The sequence below is a fragment of the Protopterus annectens genome, chromosome 13.part0, assembly GCF_019279795.1.
Source record: "Protopterus annectens isolate FY-2018-M chromosome 13.part0, PAN1.0, whole genome shotgun sequence".
NCBI lineage: Eukaryota > Metazoa > Chordata > Ceratodontiformes > Protopteridae > Protopterus > Protopterus annectens.
The window spans coordinates 500868633-500884093 of NC_056747.1; the positions used below are offsets into that span (position 1 = coordinate 500868633).

Genomic DNA, 15461 nt, shown 5'->3' on the forward strand with positions numbered 1-15461 from the left:
GCCCTCACATACATATGTATGTACAGCCTTCACTGATAGTTGCTGTATGTCCCCTGCCCTATGCACATCTTCATATACATATGGATACAGACCAAGGATACATATGGAGGGTTCACAGTATGTAGACTTTTAAAGTATTACTTTACATTACCTGTGTTTGTCACAACTGCTTGCGTTGCCATTTGGTTTGGTGTTCTGCTGCTCCAGTTGGCAGGTGTCAGCTTTTGAGTGGGTTTTGGTGACTGGTTTTGTTTGTGTATGTTTTTCTCTCTCTCTCTCTCTCTCTCTCTCTCTCTCTCTCTCCCTACCTCCACAGGGTGCAATGAAAGTTTTGCATGTGTGGACTGGGAGTACAGCATGCTTTTGTAGGTATCTGCATATGTCCATCTGATGGCCTCTGCACCAATTGTTAGCCAGCATTTGCTAATTGCATGCAGCCAGTTGTGTACTGATTGCAGTTCTCACTGTGATTCCAGGACAGTGCTATAAAAAGGTATGTGAGATAGGCGTAGCCCTTTCAGAGTTTAAGGGCAGGGACCATGCTGGTATGCTGTGGACACTGTTCTGTGAGTGTAAAGGTTAGTATCTCTCTCTCATATTTCTGGGTGTGTTGTAGATTAACATTTCTCCATTCATTTCTCCAGTTTCCTGTACTAAGTGTGTATATACACTGACACCTAAGACTACTACTACTGTTAATGTGGGTGTGTGTGCTTTCCTGTGGGACATGTGGTGTAACTGGTAACTGTTGTCATGGCTTCAATATTTGCCCTTTACATTCACTACTTGTATGCCTGCTAGGTGTCTTGACTGTAGTGTGTTGCTGTGGCTTTCCTAATTTCCATGTACATTCACACCTCGGAATGCTTGCTATATCTGCTAGGGTGTTACTGCATGCAGTGTGGTCTGGCCATGGTGTGGACCTTGACATCTATTAGGGTATTTGAGTATGCTGCTGAGCAGGCCCCAGAGACTCTCAGGTGCATCTTTTATCTGCCTCATGGAATGGTACATATCAGTGGGGTACACCCATTAAATTGTATGGTATTCTGCAGTTGTGACTGTAGGATAGCTTGTGCATATGTATTACTACACTATTTCTGCCGTGCAGGTAGTGCATACTTTCAGTACTTCATAGTCACCATTGCATGTGTTGTAACACCTTTCTGCCTACTGTTTGTACATTTCACAGGGAGTCTGTGGGGCATCCCTGTAACTCAGTCACTGTTGCTATGTCTAGGCTCTTAACTATTTAAATATGGCAGTGTCAGACCTCTCAAGTGTACAGATATTTGCAGGTTGTCCACATTTTTGCCTCATATTTTGGTCAATATCTCATAAACAGCTTTTTCTGGCAAATCACTCTGGGCTCAAGTCAGACTATAGTGACAAACATTTCAGTTTCAGACTTCATACCCTTCCAAACAGCCAACAAAATGCAGAACCTGTTGCTCTCTCAACTGTCTAAGTTTGTTGTAGCATTATTTGGAATGTGTCCCTGTTTTTGGCCCTTTGCTCCACATTTTTTATTACTTAGTCCGGATGTGATTATCCTGCTGTGAGTATGTGTATGGCTTGCAAGGTGCTACAGTGACATTATTACCTACTAGCTACCAACTAGCATGGCTGTTTCTGTTCACACACTACTATTCTAGAAATCTACTACATTTGACAGTAAATATACATTACATGCTTTGTGTACTACACATCCTATATTCCCTTTACATTCATTCCTACTATTACATGATATATTTATTGTAGCACAATGTTCTTATATAACAGTCATGGCTTAGTGGTAAGTCATGCAGACTACTGTTTCCAAGGTCCTGGGTTCGGGACTGACAGTGGGATTTTATTTTGCTTTTGAGCAGACTACAGGATTTGTCATTCAGAGTGACTAAGGCACTTTTAAGCAGTTGTAACTGGGTTAGCACTGGTTTGCGTGGAGCTCACGCATGCGCACTGGCGTTCAGCTCCGCGCACACCCGCTTACAACCGCTTAAAAGTGCTTACTCTGACACCCGCTATTTTCTTTGAAAGAAATGAAAATGGGGAGACAGGAAAGTGGTGAAAAAGGGGTCACAAAGAGGGTAAGACAGTAGGGAAACAAGGTCGGGTTTTGCAGGAGGGATGTAGGTAAGGCCCATAGCTGCCCATTTCTTCATCAACAGCTGTGCATACGTTTGTAATTTGGTGTGACATTTGAGACCTTCCACCCCTGAGAGAGGTGTAAGGACAACAATAATACTTGTTGTACAGCCAATTGTAATTGACAGTTTCCATGTCCAGCAGACATGTGTGCGAAATGGGCAGCTATGTATGGGGCGTAATTTTTTTGTGGGTACAGAGTGCCCTTTTTTTTTTTTTTTTCAGGTGAGAGTGGTATGTCAGGTACGGCAAGTCGGTATAGCTGGGGAGGTAGGTTAGGTAGGTTAACAGACAAGACAAACAAGACGCATACAGGGGTGGTGTATGACACATGTGGGGGGGTTACACAATTGACGGGGACGGATGTTTGGATATCTAGAGCCATGAGCCCACAGATGGCAACAGTGGAACTGATATCCCCACCCATGGGCAGTTGCCACTGTGCCTTCAAGGCCCACGATGGGGCTGTGCTTGGGGCTGTGTAGGCCGGGCAGCAGGCACGCCCGTTAGTTGTGCCACCTGTGCCTCAAGCTGGCGTAGGGGCCCAAGAACAGATTCCCGGATCTCCCTACGCACCACAGTCCGGACACTACGGAGGGTGAGTGGATGTTTTCCTCCGGCCACACTTGCAGAGGGGGGACGAGCCCCATCCCCTGCAGCACTTCCACCCACAGGTGGCACAGGGCCACCGGAGGAGGGTCCGGCCTGGGCACTACTGCCACGTGCACTCGCCAGCTGAGGAGGGAGAGGTGGGTCCGCTGGAACCTGCCTTCCCTGTCGTCCTATGTTTTGCATTATGTCATGACAGTTCGGGTTAATAACGTATAATACCATTCACAATTAGTTGTAACAGCATGCATTAGTATTCCCATTAACCAAACACCCAGATATTCAAACCATTGAACAGCGAGCATAACACATGCATATTTTGAACAGCATTACACAGTCCAACAACATGCAGGGTTGATTGATGGCAACAGGCCATCAGGTTTGGATGTATGAACAGGGCAGATGCATCAACAGGGGTGTTAATTGTGATTGCACATACCAATTTCACGTGGAATGGATTATATGTGGTTATAGGGTAGGGTGAAGAAAATTTAATTAACAACTTCAAATACCAATACATATGCTGTACATTTCTAATAGCTGCAGATATATACACACTACAGTTCTGCCTACAGTTTCCTATGTGATAACTACTTCAAGTTGGTGATAGGAATGTTACTGCTACATCAATGTACATTTTCATTTTTATTCATACACATTCATATCTGGCTCTGTTCAGCTACATCATCCTGCTACATTTGCTTTATATAGCTATAGATAACTGTGGATGTTTGGTATTTCAGACAACTATACTATCTGCATATTGCAGACTGACAGCAACATATCCAGATTTTGGGATACACATTCCAGCTGCGGTAACATTTTCAACACATTTTACTGTTTGGTTCTGCTTGTCACATTCATTTCATTCTGTACTGACTGCAGTATACTTTATTCAGGAGTTATTACTACTTTATTGGTGGATTCATAACTCTTTCTCGCACTCTCTCACTTGTTTTATTTTTACAATTCAGGATGGTACTTAATTCTAGGCTTTATTGACATGTTTTACCTGTAGTTATAACAATCCTTTCCAACAGTCTCACTTCTGTCATGTTTCTGTATTTCAACAGGGATATATTTCACACATGTGTTTTACTCAGCTTCTGCAGCTGTACTTTTCAGCCTGCTGCAGGTTATGTACTATTATATTACAGGTGGGACATCTTTATTTCAGACTTTATTTCAGACTTGTTTCATTTTTCTGTTTGGATTACAGACTGCATCACACTTTTGTAATCAAGCAATGCTTGCAAACCCTCTTACACTGTTACTTGCACATTTTATTACTTAGTGACTACACTGCACTCTTTTGCTAACTGTCATACTTTTATATTTATTTACAGTTACAGGGAGAGGATTACTGACCTGCCTGGTGGCGCAACCGCGCCAGCCTATCGCTATAGGCTCTATGGTTCGTAGAACGGACACCTGCAGCTGTAATATAAATAAAGTAATATTGGAATACACATCTCCATAATATCAGCTAGGTTAATTTCTTACATAAATAATTACATGTAACTTACTCAGTAGTGGGGCATTGGGCATTTGCCGGGCCTCCTGGATCCAACGGTTCAGTTGGTCCTGCTTCCGTCTCTTCAGGTCCGCATGGTGGTGACGGACCTGCTCACCAGTCCTTGGTATCCCTGTGGCACTGGTGAGATCATGAGCCAACCAGTCCCACGCCTCAGCCCTATATGCTCCCCACAGGACCTGGCCCTGCATGAGTTGGGCCTCATGATTGTGGACAAAGAGCCAAACCATATATTTGGACTCCTCAATGCCCCCCCTCTGTGCTCAAAAGCAACTACCCTCACCTACACCTGACATTCTGGCTGCAAGTTGGTTCTACAATCGGTTATGCTGTGTATTCCCACCTATGGGGCTTATATATGCCGTTTTTCCCACACTTATCTGTGATTGGCCATTTTGGAATTGTATCAGCTTCACAAAACCTGCTTTGTCATGCTCCTCTTTTTATTCATTCCTATATATTTGCTATTACTGCATTTCTAAGTGCAACTGTTATGGCTTAGTGGTTCAGTACCTTGACTATGGTGCATGGTATCCTGGGTTCGAACCTGGCCACTGCTTTTTATATTTTATGACTGTCTACACAGGCTAGGAGGTGTGTCTGTGTAAAGGCAGTTTTGTTACAGCTTGCTCAACGTTGCCCGTCGGTTAGCTTGTTGGCGCGGTGCGCAGCTCCGCGCAAATGGGTTACGCTGGTTTACGCGTCATTTGGCTGTCAGTACGCATATTACGCTCAGCTCAGCTACGGGCACACAGTTTCAGCATTTTAAACCACTGCTCACCTACGGGCACTCATTTTACACCTGTTAAACCACTGCTCACCTACGGGCAGATGCACTCAACTTGTTAAACTGTAGCTCAGCTATAGGCACATCTGACATTTTTTATTATTTTGTTATCTCACATTTCTTCAAAATAAATGGCCCATTTCATTACATTTTACATAAAATATAATTTTATATGTGTACATATATGTCAGGGACTTGTTTCGTGCTTATTTCACTAAAACTTAAAATTGATGTTGGGGGGGCTCAAACCATGACTGCCTGCTCTTCAGCCGACGTCTCTACTGCTACACTATTGCTTCTTGGCTTACTTTGCATATGTAGTTCTTATATGTTTTTTCACTGACTGCTAACTGTGGCGAAGCTACGGGCACGCCCGCGCAAACGAGCGCACTCACGGGCAAACATCTTTACAATTTAAAAAAATATATAAGATGTTCATTTATACATTTTATGTTCATAGTCTGTGGGGGCATGTGTTGTGTTGTGTTTATTCACATTTACACGGACTCTGTCATGGGGGTTTACTTTCGGGAGTTTAACTCTTCTGGGGGCGTGTCCGTTTGCAGGGCTCGGCCTATGGACACACCCCCTACTGTCTTCCACGGACCGTGTAAGCCTTAGGTGTGATTCAGCATGTACTCATGCATATGCATGACATGCTGACGTCACACCGTTTAACTGCAGCCTCCGTGTAAGCCTTGTAACTCTTACACGGAGGCTTCGTGAATCCTGCCCAGTGTGTGCATGAATCATACCTCTCAACTGTCCAGATTTTCACAGAATGTCAGTATTTCTGCTTCATATTTTTTATCTGTTCCTCATAAAGTTTGTGGGTTTTTGGCAAAACACTGAGAACTGAAATCACTAAAAAATTATAGACATTTGACTTTCAGATTTCATAACCTACAGAAAATGCATGCTAATGCAAGACCTGTTATTCTAGCAACTTTTTAAATTTTTTTGAGCAATATTTAAAATTTGTCCCTATTTTTGGATCATTGTTCCCCCACCATTTTTACCTTTGTCCAGATTTTGTGTGCAGAGGTTGGGGGATATGGCATGTGTGTGTGTGTGTGTGTGTGTGTGTGTGTGTGTGTGTGTGTGTGTGTGTGTGTGTGTGTGCATGTGTGTGTGTGTGTGTGTGTGTGTGTGTGTGTATGTGTGTGTGTGTGTGTGTGTGTGCTTGTGTGTGTGCTCTAGATGACTATCATGTTAAACAACAATGTACTACACTGTTTAATGCTATTTCCCTTCAGAATCCTATAATGATGCCATGAACAGAAGCCACCATCCACAGTTTACTAGGCAAGCAGGGAATAAAATCAGATTGTCAGCCCTTTCTTCCACATACATACAAAACGCACACCTCCTGCAGTCAATTTAAAGTTGCCAATCCATCTCCTACTTGTCAATGGAAACTGGTTGGACACAAGAGTATTGAGAGAATACTGACACAAGCAGAGGAATAGCATGCAGACTCAAGGCATAAGACTCTGTAACTGAAAACTGAATCAGAAAGCCTCTTGCAGTGAGGTGATAATACAATACATTGCAGGACTGCACTTGCCCATACAGTACTATACTGCAGTTACATTACAGTACCCCATACTGTGGGATATCACACTATGTTTTTGTATGGTCACCAACTCAGCACAGATGACCTTGACTGACAAGTGAGCTGGATGCTTCAAAAGCCAGTAGGAGAGGCTGATAGTGAGCAGCAGATACTAGCTTATCCACGGGGCGGAGCCATCTGGACCACTGCAATGCTGACATGTAACAGAGACTGAAGTGTGCATCAAAAGCAAAACAAGGTCCAGTGAGAGCAGAGCCTCACCAAGAAGGGCATTCATGCACATACATGCATTAGTGGGGAGTGTCACTGTGGGAGACCGCTCATCCAGGCAGTTAAGGGGAAACAGGAAGCTAGGGCAAGCAAAATGCCATAACAACTGCTTGGATAATGTTCTGTTCCACTGACTGCAGTCACTAGGAAGAAAGGGAAAGATGATGGTCAACAGCCATAAGGAGAGAAACACATATGGATAAATGAAGTCTGAATATGGCAGACAGTGAAAAGGGCAATGGAAGAATATTAAAAACAATGGGATTACTCCCGTGTCACTATTAGACAGAGGCACAGTAAACTAAACCTTAAAAAGGGCACAGTATACTCAAATCAAGGGGTGGCATTAGCCATACAGAATTGGGCTAGGCTTATAATTGCCCCAGGGCAGATAGCCTAGTATGACCCTATGAACCTATGAACAATGCCTAATGCTCAACTTAGCTGCTGCTGCTGAAATACACATTTAATGTTTTTATTAGTAGCAACATATCTGCACTTATATTACAGTTGCAGTGACTGCTTAGTGTACACATAAGAGATTTCTGCAGATACAATAACTGACAGCAACCTCTTTTAATAAGTAAAATGGTGGGCAGTTTTGTTTCACTTTAACTTCTTGCTAAAAATTTAAATATGGCGATTCTATTATCCTTGTATTAAACTCCATCAGCAGTTGTAACAGACATGCTTTTTGGTGATACAGTATTTCTGATGCCATCAAATTGACAAATGCTGTATTCCATAGAAACAATTTACCACATTAAATTATCCTTAGGAAAATGGGGTAAATAAGCTATATGTATGGCAATATGCATGGCTATTCTGGTAAAATGTATGATAAATAACAAGAGTAAATATAAATTAGATTTAATAAGTTAAAAGATATATATTTATCTTGCAAAGCAAATAAATTATTCTAACCATCGTGAAATCTAATTATTCTTTAGATGCTCTTAATTTTTTTCAAACATGTACCTTTGAGTAGATAACTCTGTAATAATGGACAGCTCCTTGAAGCCATTTCAGTAAGGTTCCAGCAGCTACATTCTGACCAGCTTTCGCCTCCATATTTTCTACAGTAAACACATGCTTTCCAATGTTTGCTTCTAGCAGCTGTAGTGTAGGCTCTGTCAACTGTAATCAAACAAAACATACATGTCAACTTGTATGATACATTCTGACAGATACCAATATAAGTACAAATATAATGAAAGAAAGGCACATTAACAATACAAAACAGATGTAGAATTTTTCTAGATCCTCAAACAAAGTTGTTGTTTCCCCTTAGCTTATAAGCTTTCAGTGGTTAATCAGAAGAATTAAAACTGAGAATAAGCTGATGGAAAAATGTACAGATGTCTTAAATGCTTACAGCTTCTGGTACACTTTAACTATCCTCACTGTATTCATAAATATCAACACTAGTGAGTCTAGTCTTAATCTATGGAGTCACAGATATATGAAGAAGGGAGTGCAACATACTATGTAAGGAATAAACACACAACTGACAGTATGATCACTTCTCAGGAATTGTGTTTAATTTAATTTGATATCATCCCCTGCTGAAAACCACTGAAGCCCTGTACCTCTTATGATACCCACTTTCAGCTATTCCAACAGAAGACAGCTCTGTCTTCTAAACATTTATTATTTAAGCACTGCATATAGTTTCATTCTTATACAGTTATTGTTTATTCAAAGATTCAGAAAGTAAATCTGAGTGTATTCCATTATAAAAGAAGTATGTGCATCCACGCTTCGCATCTTGACCTGTATGAAACAATAAAATACTGCCACATTTTTTATTTTAAAGGCCCCTGGTAAAGATGAGAGTATATCAATTTGAATAATAAAACTAACACAGCACTGGAAATTCAACTTCCTAAATGAGAGTGCTGAATAATAATAATAATGCAGTTATGTATTTCACCAATGAGATTATTTTTATTACACTACAATAAAAGAAGAGGAAATGGTACTAGGATTTGTAGGCATATGTATTATCTACTTCAGAGCAGCAAAACAAAGAAGAAAAAGGCAACTAGCATGTTGGATCTGTATCACAGAAAAAAATAAAAGTCCTGACCATGGCCCAGATGGCACCTTGGCTCACAATAATTTTCCCTTACAGATGTTATGTTTGTTTTTCTTGTTTTATTAAAAAGAAACCATAATAAATACAGTCAAGGTTTTTTTTCTCTGCTTCGGTGGTGGTGCTGTGGTAGCGTTGTCGCCTCACAGTAAGACATTGTCCTGTTCGATTCTCAGCTAAAGCATCTTCTGTGTGGAGATATGCGTGAATGGGCATACCTTCGTTGAAGGTTGTGCGTCCGGCCTGGCAAGTCGGTACGTAAAAATCTACTGCCAATCATTAGCAGACCGGAGTTGAGCTGTGGCGACACCTAACTGGGAAAAGCCGAAAGATACAACAACAACATTCAGAAATGTGGCATACTACACTTTTCAGACTACTTGGTTATTCTGCTTACAGTGAATAACAAATCAAATTGCTACAGGCACAGCTTTCTTTCAAACTACCATGCAGTAGTTCTGGGTGGCTGCAGTTGGACCATCAATTGAAAAAGAAAAGAATACTCTGGGGGGGTGGATCTCACAATTAATGTGAATGACTCTGCACATCTGATCCTTAGGTAGACAACAGACAATTTTGGTGCAGCCATCAAATAGATAGCTATCAGGAAACATTTTAAGCCTTTGCTAACTGCCTTGACTGTGAAATAAGTTCTCCAGTGGATGGCATGCAGTTGCTACAGTGGGAGAGGTAGTTGTCATTTTTTAACCCACAGTCCCTCAGACAACCCCAACCCTTCTTTGAGCAGACAGCTTCCATTAGGCCTCTGATTTCTAATGACAACACATTAGAGACAGATGTATACTGCAACATCCTCCACAACCTTCACATTGAGACAGACAAGAGGGCATTGTCTTTTCATTCCCCTCTGTGCTCATCTGGACCCTCCAGTGCCACGGTTACTAATCAAACCCAAGTAAGGTGGTTCATAAACATGGGCCCATTCATATAATTCACAGACTCGCAGCCTGGTGAAAAAGTGATGAGGTGACATTCATTATAGTTGGATCATTGCAAATAATCACAGTGGCCAAAGGGAGATTTTTGTGTCTTTTATCCTTCTGACCTGGTACTGGATAAAGTGAACATTGGCAATTGTTATATGACATAGTTATTTTATATCGGCTAAGTACTATCCCCTTTGCCAGACTGCATGAAAGATAAGTGATCACTCTCATGTCGGATGAATGGATGGACTTACAGAAATCTAGGTGTATGAGTTTTTATGGCTGTTTCTCATGACACAGTACAACGCTAGGGAAATGCCAGGTGCAAATATACACTAAAGTGGTTCTGTGTATTAACTGGTCATGATGAGATGCAGAAACTATAAACCACTTTTTAAGTGACTGCAGAAGTTTCAGGGTTGTAGTCACAATATTTGTGGATACCAGGTTGGTTGATTTTCCCTGTACCCTTTATAGTGAATTTAAAATACGGGTTGTATAAAGACAAAAGAAGTTGAGTGAATAATCGTGTTTCAGAAGTACTTGTGCTTCAATGGTTGTAATGTCAGTTTTGCTAACATTTTGTCTAGCACAATATTCCTCTAGATATAATAAATGTTTTGAAGTAAATTAGAAATAGCTGCATAACCCTTACCTAAAAGTGTGATGAGTCAGAGTGTAGCAGATGTGTGAGCTACGCTTAAGCCTTATATAATATGCAGCATGGAAACTAAAATATGTGATTTAATCTGCAATATGAGATTTTTCTACAGTGGCAGTCAAATATGTGAGAACTGGTTACTCATTACCATGTAATGTATATCTGTAATATATATTTGCATATTTCAGTGGAATTCAAAAAGGTGATAACTTTTGGCCTTTTCTCTGAATTATATAGAAAAGTATATGGAATTGTAACTAAAGAATATAACTTTCTTCGCCTAAGAACTACAAAAATTATAAATAATATGGAAGAGTTGCACCACTGCCACTAAATGTGAAAGTTGAGCTGTAACAAATAGAATGTGATGTGTACTAGATAAAATGTGACACTGTACTAGCACCAATAGGGTTTGAATCATACTTCTGCCAGCTATGGGTGTAGAAATTGCAAGACAGAGTACAGAAGTCTATTTCAGTAATTAGTCTCAGAGTGCATCCTAGCTCCAAGAGCATAAAGGGAAATGAACTGCTGATCTGGGTATAAGCATTCAACCTCCATTTCCAAATTGAACTGCACACTGGCCACTTAAAGATCTAAGTCCTTAGTTCGGCAGTCACAGGCACCTGTCTTACCACTGTCTTTCTGAATCAGTGTCTTCCAGTGCTCCTTCATCTAAGGTAACTACCTTGCACACAATGTATTATTTACACACGCACACACACACACACACACACACACACACACACAGTCGCATACATATATACACAGGCACATACACAAGTGCAAACATATACATACATATGCACACATACACAATTCCCAGGGAAAGCTAGCAAACAAAGATGAAAGACCAGCAAAATGTAATGGCTATAATTATTAAGACATCCAGAGGAATTCAGGATTCATAGAAAGCAGATGTGAATGTATATTAGCTATAGTCACCACAACAAGTAAAATATCTTGTTTTTCCAGGAACAGGGTGATGTTGATGATGATGTAATGGACACTGGGGGACTAGGGAAAGGACACATTATATAAGTGTGTGTGTGTGTGTGTGTGTGTGTGTGTGTGTGTGTGTGTGTGTGTGTGTGTGTGTGTGTGTGTGTGTGTGTGTGTGTGTGTGTGTTTTAAACAGAAAAGCTTCTGAATTCCCTATAGTCTTTTCTTGGCATGATAGCACTGCTACAACCCTGAAAAAGCTTGAGACATCCAGTTACCAGTTGCTCTAAAAACAAGGAAACATAAAATATGCCAATTAGGATCTCTTTCATTGGTAGTACACCTAATCACTCTTACAGAAGGTGTGGGCCCTGCAGATTGCTACCCAACAGTGTAAATAATGATTACCCTCATGCCAGATAAACAATGCTCCATAAATATACTTAGAATAAATAGATGTCAGCCACAAGAGCTTAAAGGCAAATAAATTAACTTTCCTCAAATAATAAAGAAACTACTATGTATACAGGGTAAAATGTACTTAATTGGCACACATTGAGAAGACAAACAAAAGGCAACGCATTTAAATAGGAAGCATACAGAAATAAACTGAACTGTAGATATTTTAGTTCTCTGTCTAGACGACCACATAATAAATGCCCTAGACAAATAACTTGCAATCACAGATGGTTCCACACAAACAAGACAGTATCAGCTTCAACAAACTTACTAGGATTAATTGCATGCCATTTAATCAATGTGTGATTAATCATAACTAAAACCTCTAATTCCCAAAACATCACAAGCTCAATATACCAATACTAAAATGCTGAGTAAAATTCATCCATAATGCCATAGTCTTTTCATATAAATGTTAATGGTGTAGCCACACTAAAAAGAATATGTACATGAAAAACAACAGTTTGAATCAAGAAGTCAATACTAATGTCATAAAAAGGCATCAGCGTTAAAATAGTTGAATATAAACAATAGCAAATAAGGTAAAAATCTAAAAATGTCTAAAAAATGTGTACAGTAAATATAGTGTATGTTTACAATAATCAAAAATGAAGTACCACAAAATCACAGTTTTGCTGTCCATAGTTTCAAAACTACCATAACAAAAGTGTTATCATTTAATTCTGGAGTTACTATACAAGTTCTATATATTCCAAGCTAACTTCCCATTGGATCTGCTGGTAGCTTTTCCAAAATAGCAAAATTAAATATAATGAAACACAGGCAGACAACAGAGAACTTATAAAAGCATTATTCATGTTTTTCTTTTCTACATCGTCATTATGTTCATATACTCTTTTTCTAAAGATACATTCAGTCTTCCCAATACAGAAAGCATGGCAGGTATGGCACATAGCAATGTAAATCACCTCCTTTGTGTTACAATGCCCTTGTTTTAAGGTTACTTTGGATTGTGCTATGTTACCCAACAATAAATCATTACCAGTACAAATATATCGGCATTGACTACAAACGTATTACAAAAGGCCATACCCCATGCAAATGCAACAAGGTGCAAAGGCCAAAAAGCACCTAATTCAATAAAGAAAATGGCCAGCACTCAAAGTCAGCATCCAATATTTTATAATGGAAAAACAGACTGCTTGCTGCAAACATATGCCTTCTTCAGTGTAATTACTGTCTGTTTTTTCATAATAAAATATTGGATGCTGACTTTGAGTGCTGGCCATTTTGTTCACTGACTACCACCCACGTACTTAGTTGTTGTTTTCCTTCTCTTGTCCCCAAGTATCATACCATTCTTGGATGCCTCATTTTTTTTAATTCTTTGATGCTTTATACACAAACACAGAATTTTAAAACACCATTAATAATTTTAAATATATTTCAGTTATTCCGAATTATGCTTTTAATATGTTGTATGTCAGAACTACATTGCAACACCATGGCACTTTTAAAAGTGTCCGAACCAACACTAAAATTTTGGAGTTTTAAATTATTATCAAAAATTAAACATGCACCTAAAAGTGGCTTATATGTCTCCCCCATCTATCAAACTCCTCTTTACTGATATGCTTGACCATCTTCCTAGGGTAACCTCTATCAAAAAACATGTTTTACAAAATAAATGAAACTTTACGAAAGGCCATTCTAGCTGTCCTCACAAATTGCCCTTTAATTATATTTTTCTTCAGTGAGAATGGGTGACCACTTTCAAAAGCAAAATAGTTATTGGAGAAAGTGGGTCTTCTATAAACATTAGCTTTAAATCCACCATCATCCTTAGAGATGGGAAAGTTTAAGAAGTTAACTCTCCCAATAACACGGGAACATGTAAACATAAGAAAGTTAGTTGAACATTGTAAATGGCTAACAAACTGGTAAATCCATTTCACTGTTATTCCATATAATAAAAATATCATCCAGGTAATGTAAGTAAATATCCCAGCTAGAAGCAAAACTTGACTTGGAAACAAATTTTCTCTCCCAAGCCCATGAAACCAAGTTGGAGCAGATAGAGTTGCAAACTGTGCCTATTGCTCCTGGTTTGTCAGCAAACTCACCTTCAACATAAATAAAGCTGTTGCTCTAAACTATCTCTATCAATTCCACTAAAAGGTTAATGTCAGTCAAAGCAAAAAAAAAAAAATGCATTTAACTATGGCTTCATGAAACAAAGTGAGATCCTCTTCCTGGGGAATATATGAATATAAACTGATTACATGGATAGTCACAAAACTAGAATTGGCCTCAAAGAATTTACTTTATATTCTTTCAAAATATCCCAGGAGTCTTTCAAAAGTTGAATCTTTATAGAAAAAAGAATGGTTTGAGTCTCCTATCTATATATACAACAACGGGGTAGGTTTTTGAACTTGCGGCTGCAATAATGGGTCTAAAAGCGGACTTAGGAATATATTTATACATTTTTGGTATACCAACAATGGTTGGGATGCTAAGGTTCTCATTATTTAAGAAGTTGTAAACTTCTTGCATGATAAAACCTTGTAATAAAAGATTGTGTAAAACCATGTCTATCTTCTTCTTGTCCCTATTAATTTCATTCACAGAAACCTGTTCATAGGTATTAGCATAATTTAAAATGCTGAACATTTCACTTGAATAATTAACAGAATTGAAAATCACCTCAGCATCACATTTGTTAGGCTTCATAATACTAACAGATGTATCAACAGGCCATAACCTGCTACAGGTCCCCAACCATGTTGCAATCCATGTTCCTAAGCACCCTGGAGAATATTAGGGTCCAACCTAACACTCTCTTACTAGGTGACTTCAACTACCCCTCCATTAACTGGGTAAACTATTCATGTACCAATCCACTTGCTCAACGTTTCCTGGAGTTAATTAATTCCAATGCCCTGGACCAGCTCGTTCTTACCCCCACTAGCGGTAGCAATATCCTTGGCCCAGTCATTACTAACATGGGCGACTGTTGCTCTACACAAATAGTCAGCTCCTCCCTGGTTAGATCCAACCACAAACTAATCACCTTGGAAATCCACATCTCTCCCACCCATCCCCACCTGCAAAGGAAGGTAACCACTATGAAAAACTTCTCTAAAGCTAACTTTGGGCTTCTAAAAACAGAGATGGCTAACTTTCACGACACCCATGCAAATAGAGAATAGTTGCGTGACCGCAGAAATATACACCAATACAGTGTACGAACACGTACACAAATGCATGGATCTCACCATACCCAATAGAACCAAGATGCTCTCCTCCAAAAAAGGGAGCTAATCTGGTGGTCCTCTGCCATAAACAAACACTACAAAAGAAGGAGGAAACTGATGTGGAATAAGGTGAAGTCTCAAGAATGGAAAACCTCCCTCATCAGCCTCAACATAAAGTGGAGATCCCTCATCAAATCCTCTAAATCAAGCTCTGA

General features: G+C 39.6%; 1 protein-coding gene across 1 annotated transcript in view; it reads right to left on the bottom strand.

The window, feature by feature from the left end:
• LOC122787923 (dynein beta chain, flagellar outer arm-like) overlaps positions 1 to 15461 on the bottom strand; it is a 5188001-nt gene that overhangs the window by 1801181 nt on the left and 3371359 nt on the right. Inside the window, exon 69 of the mRNA XM_044054850.1 lies at positions 7903 to 8061. Within this exon, the coding sequence (XP_043910785.1) occupies positions 7903 to 8061 (159 nt within the window). The remainder of the gene's footprint in view (positions 1 to 7902; positions 8062 to 15461) is intronic.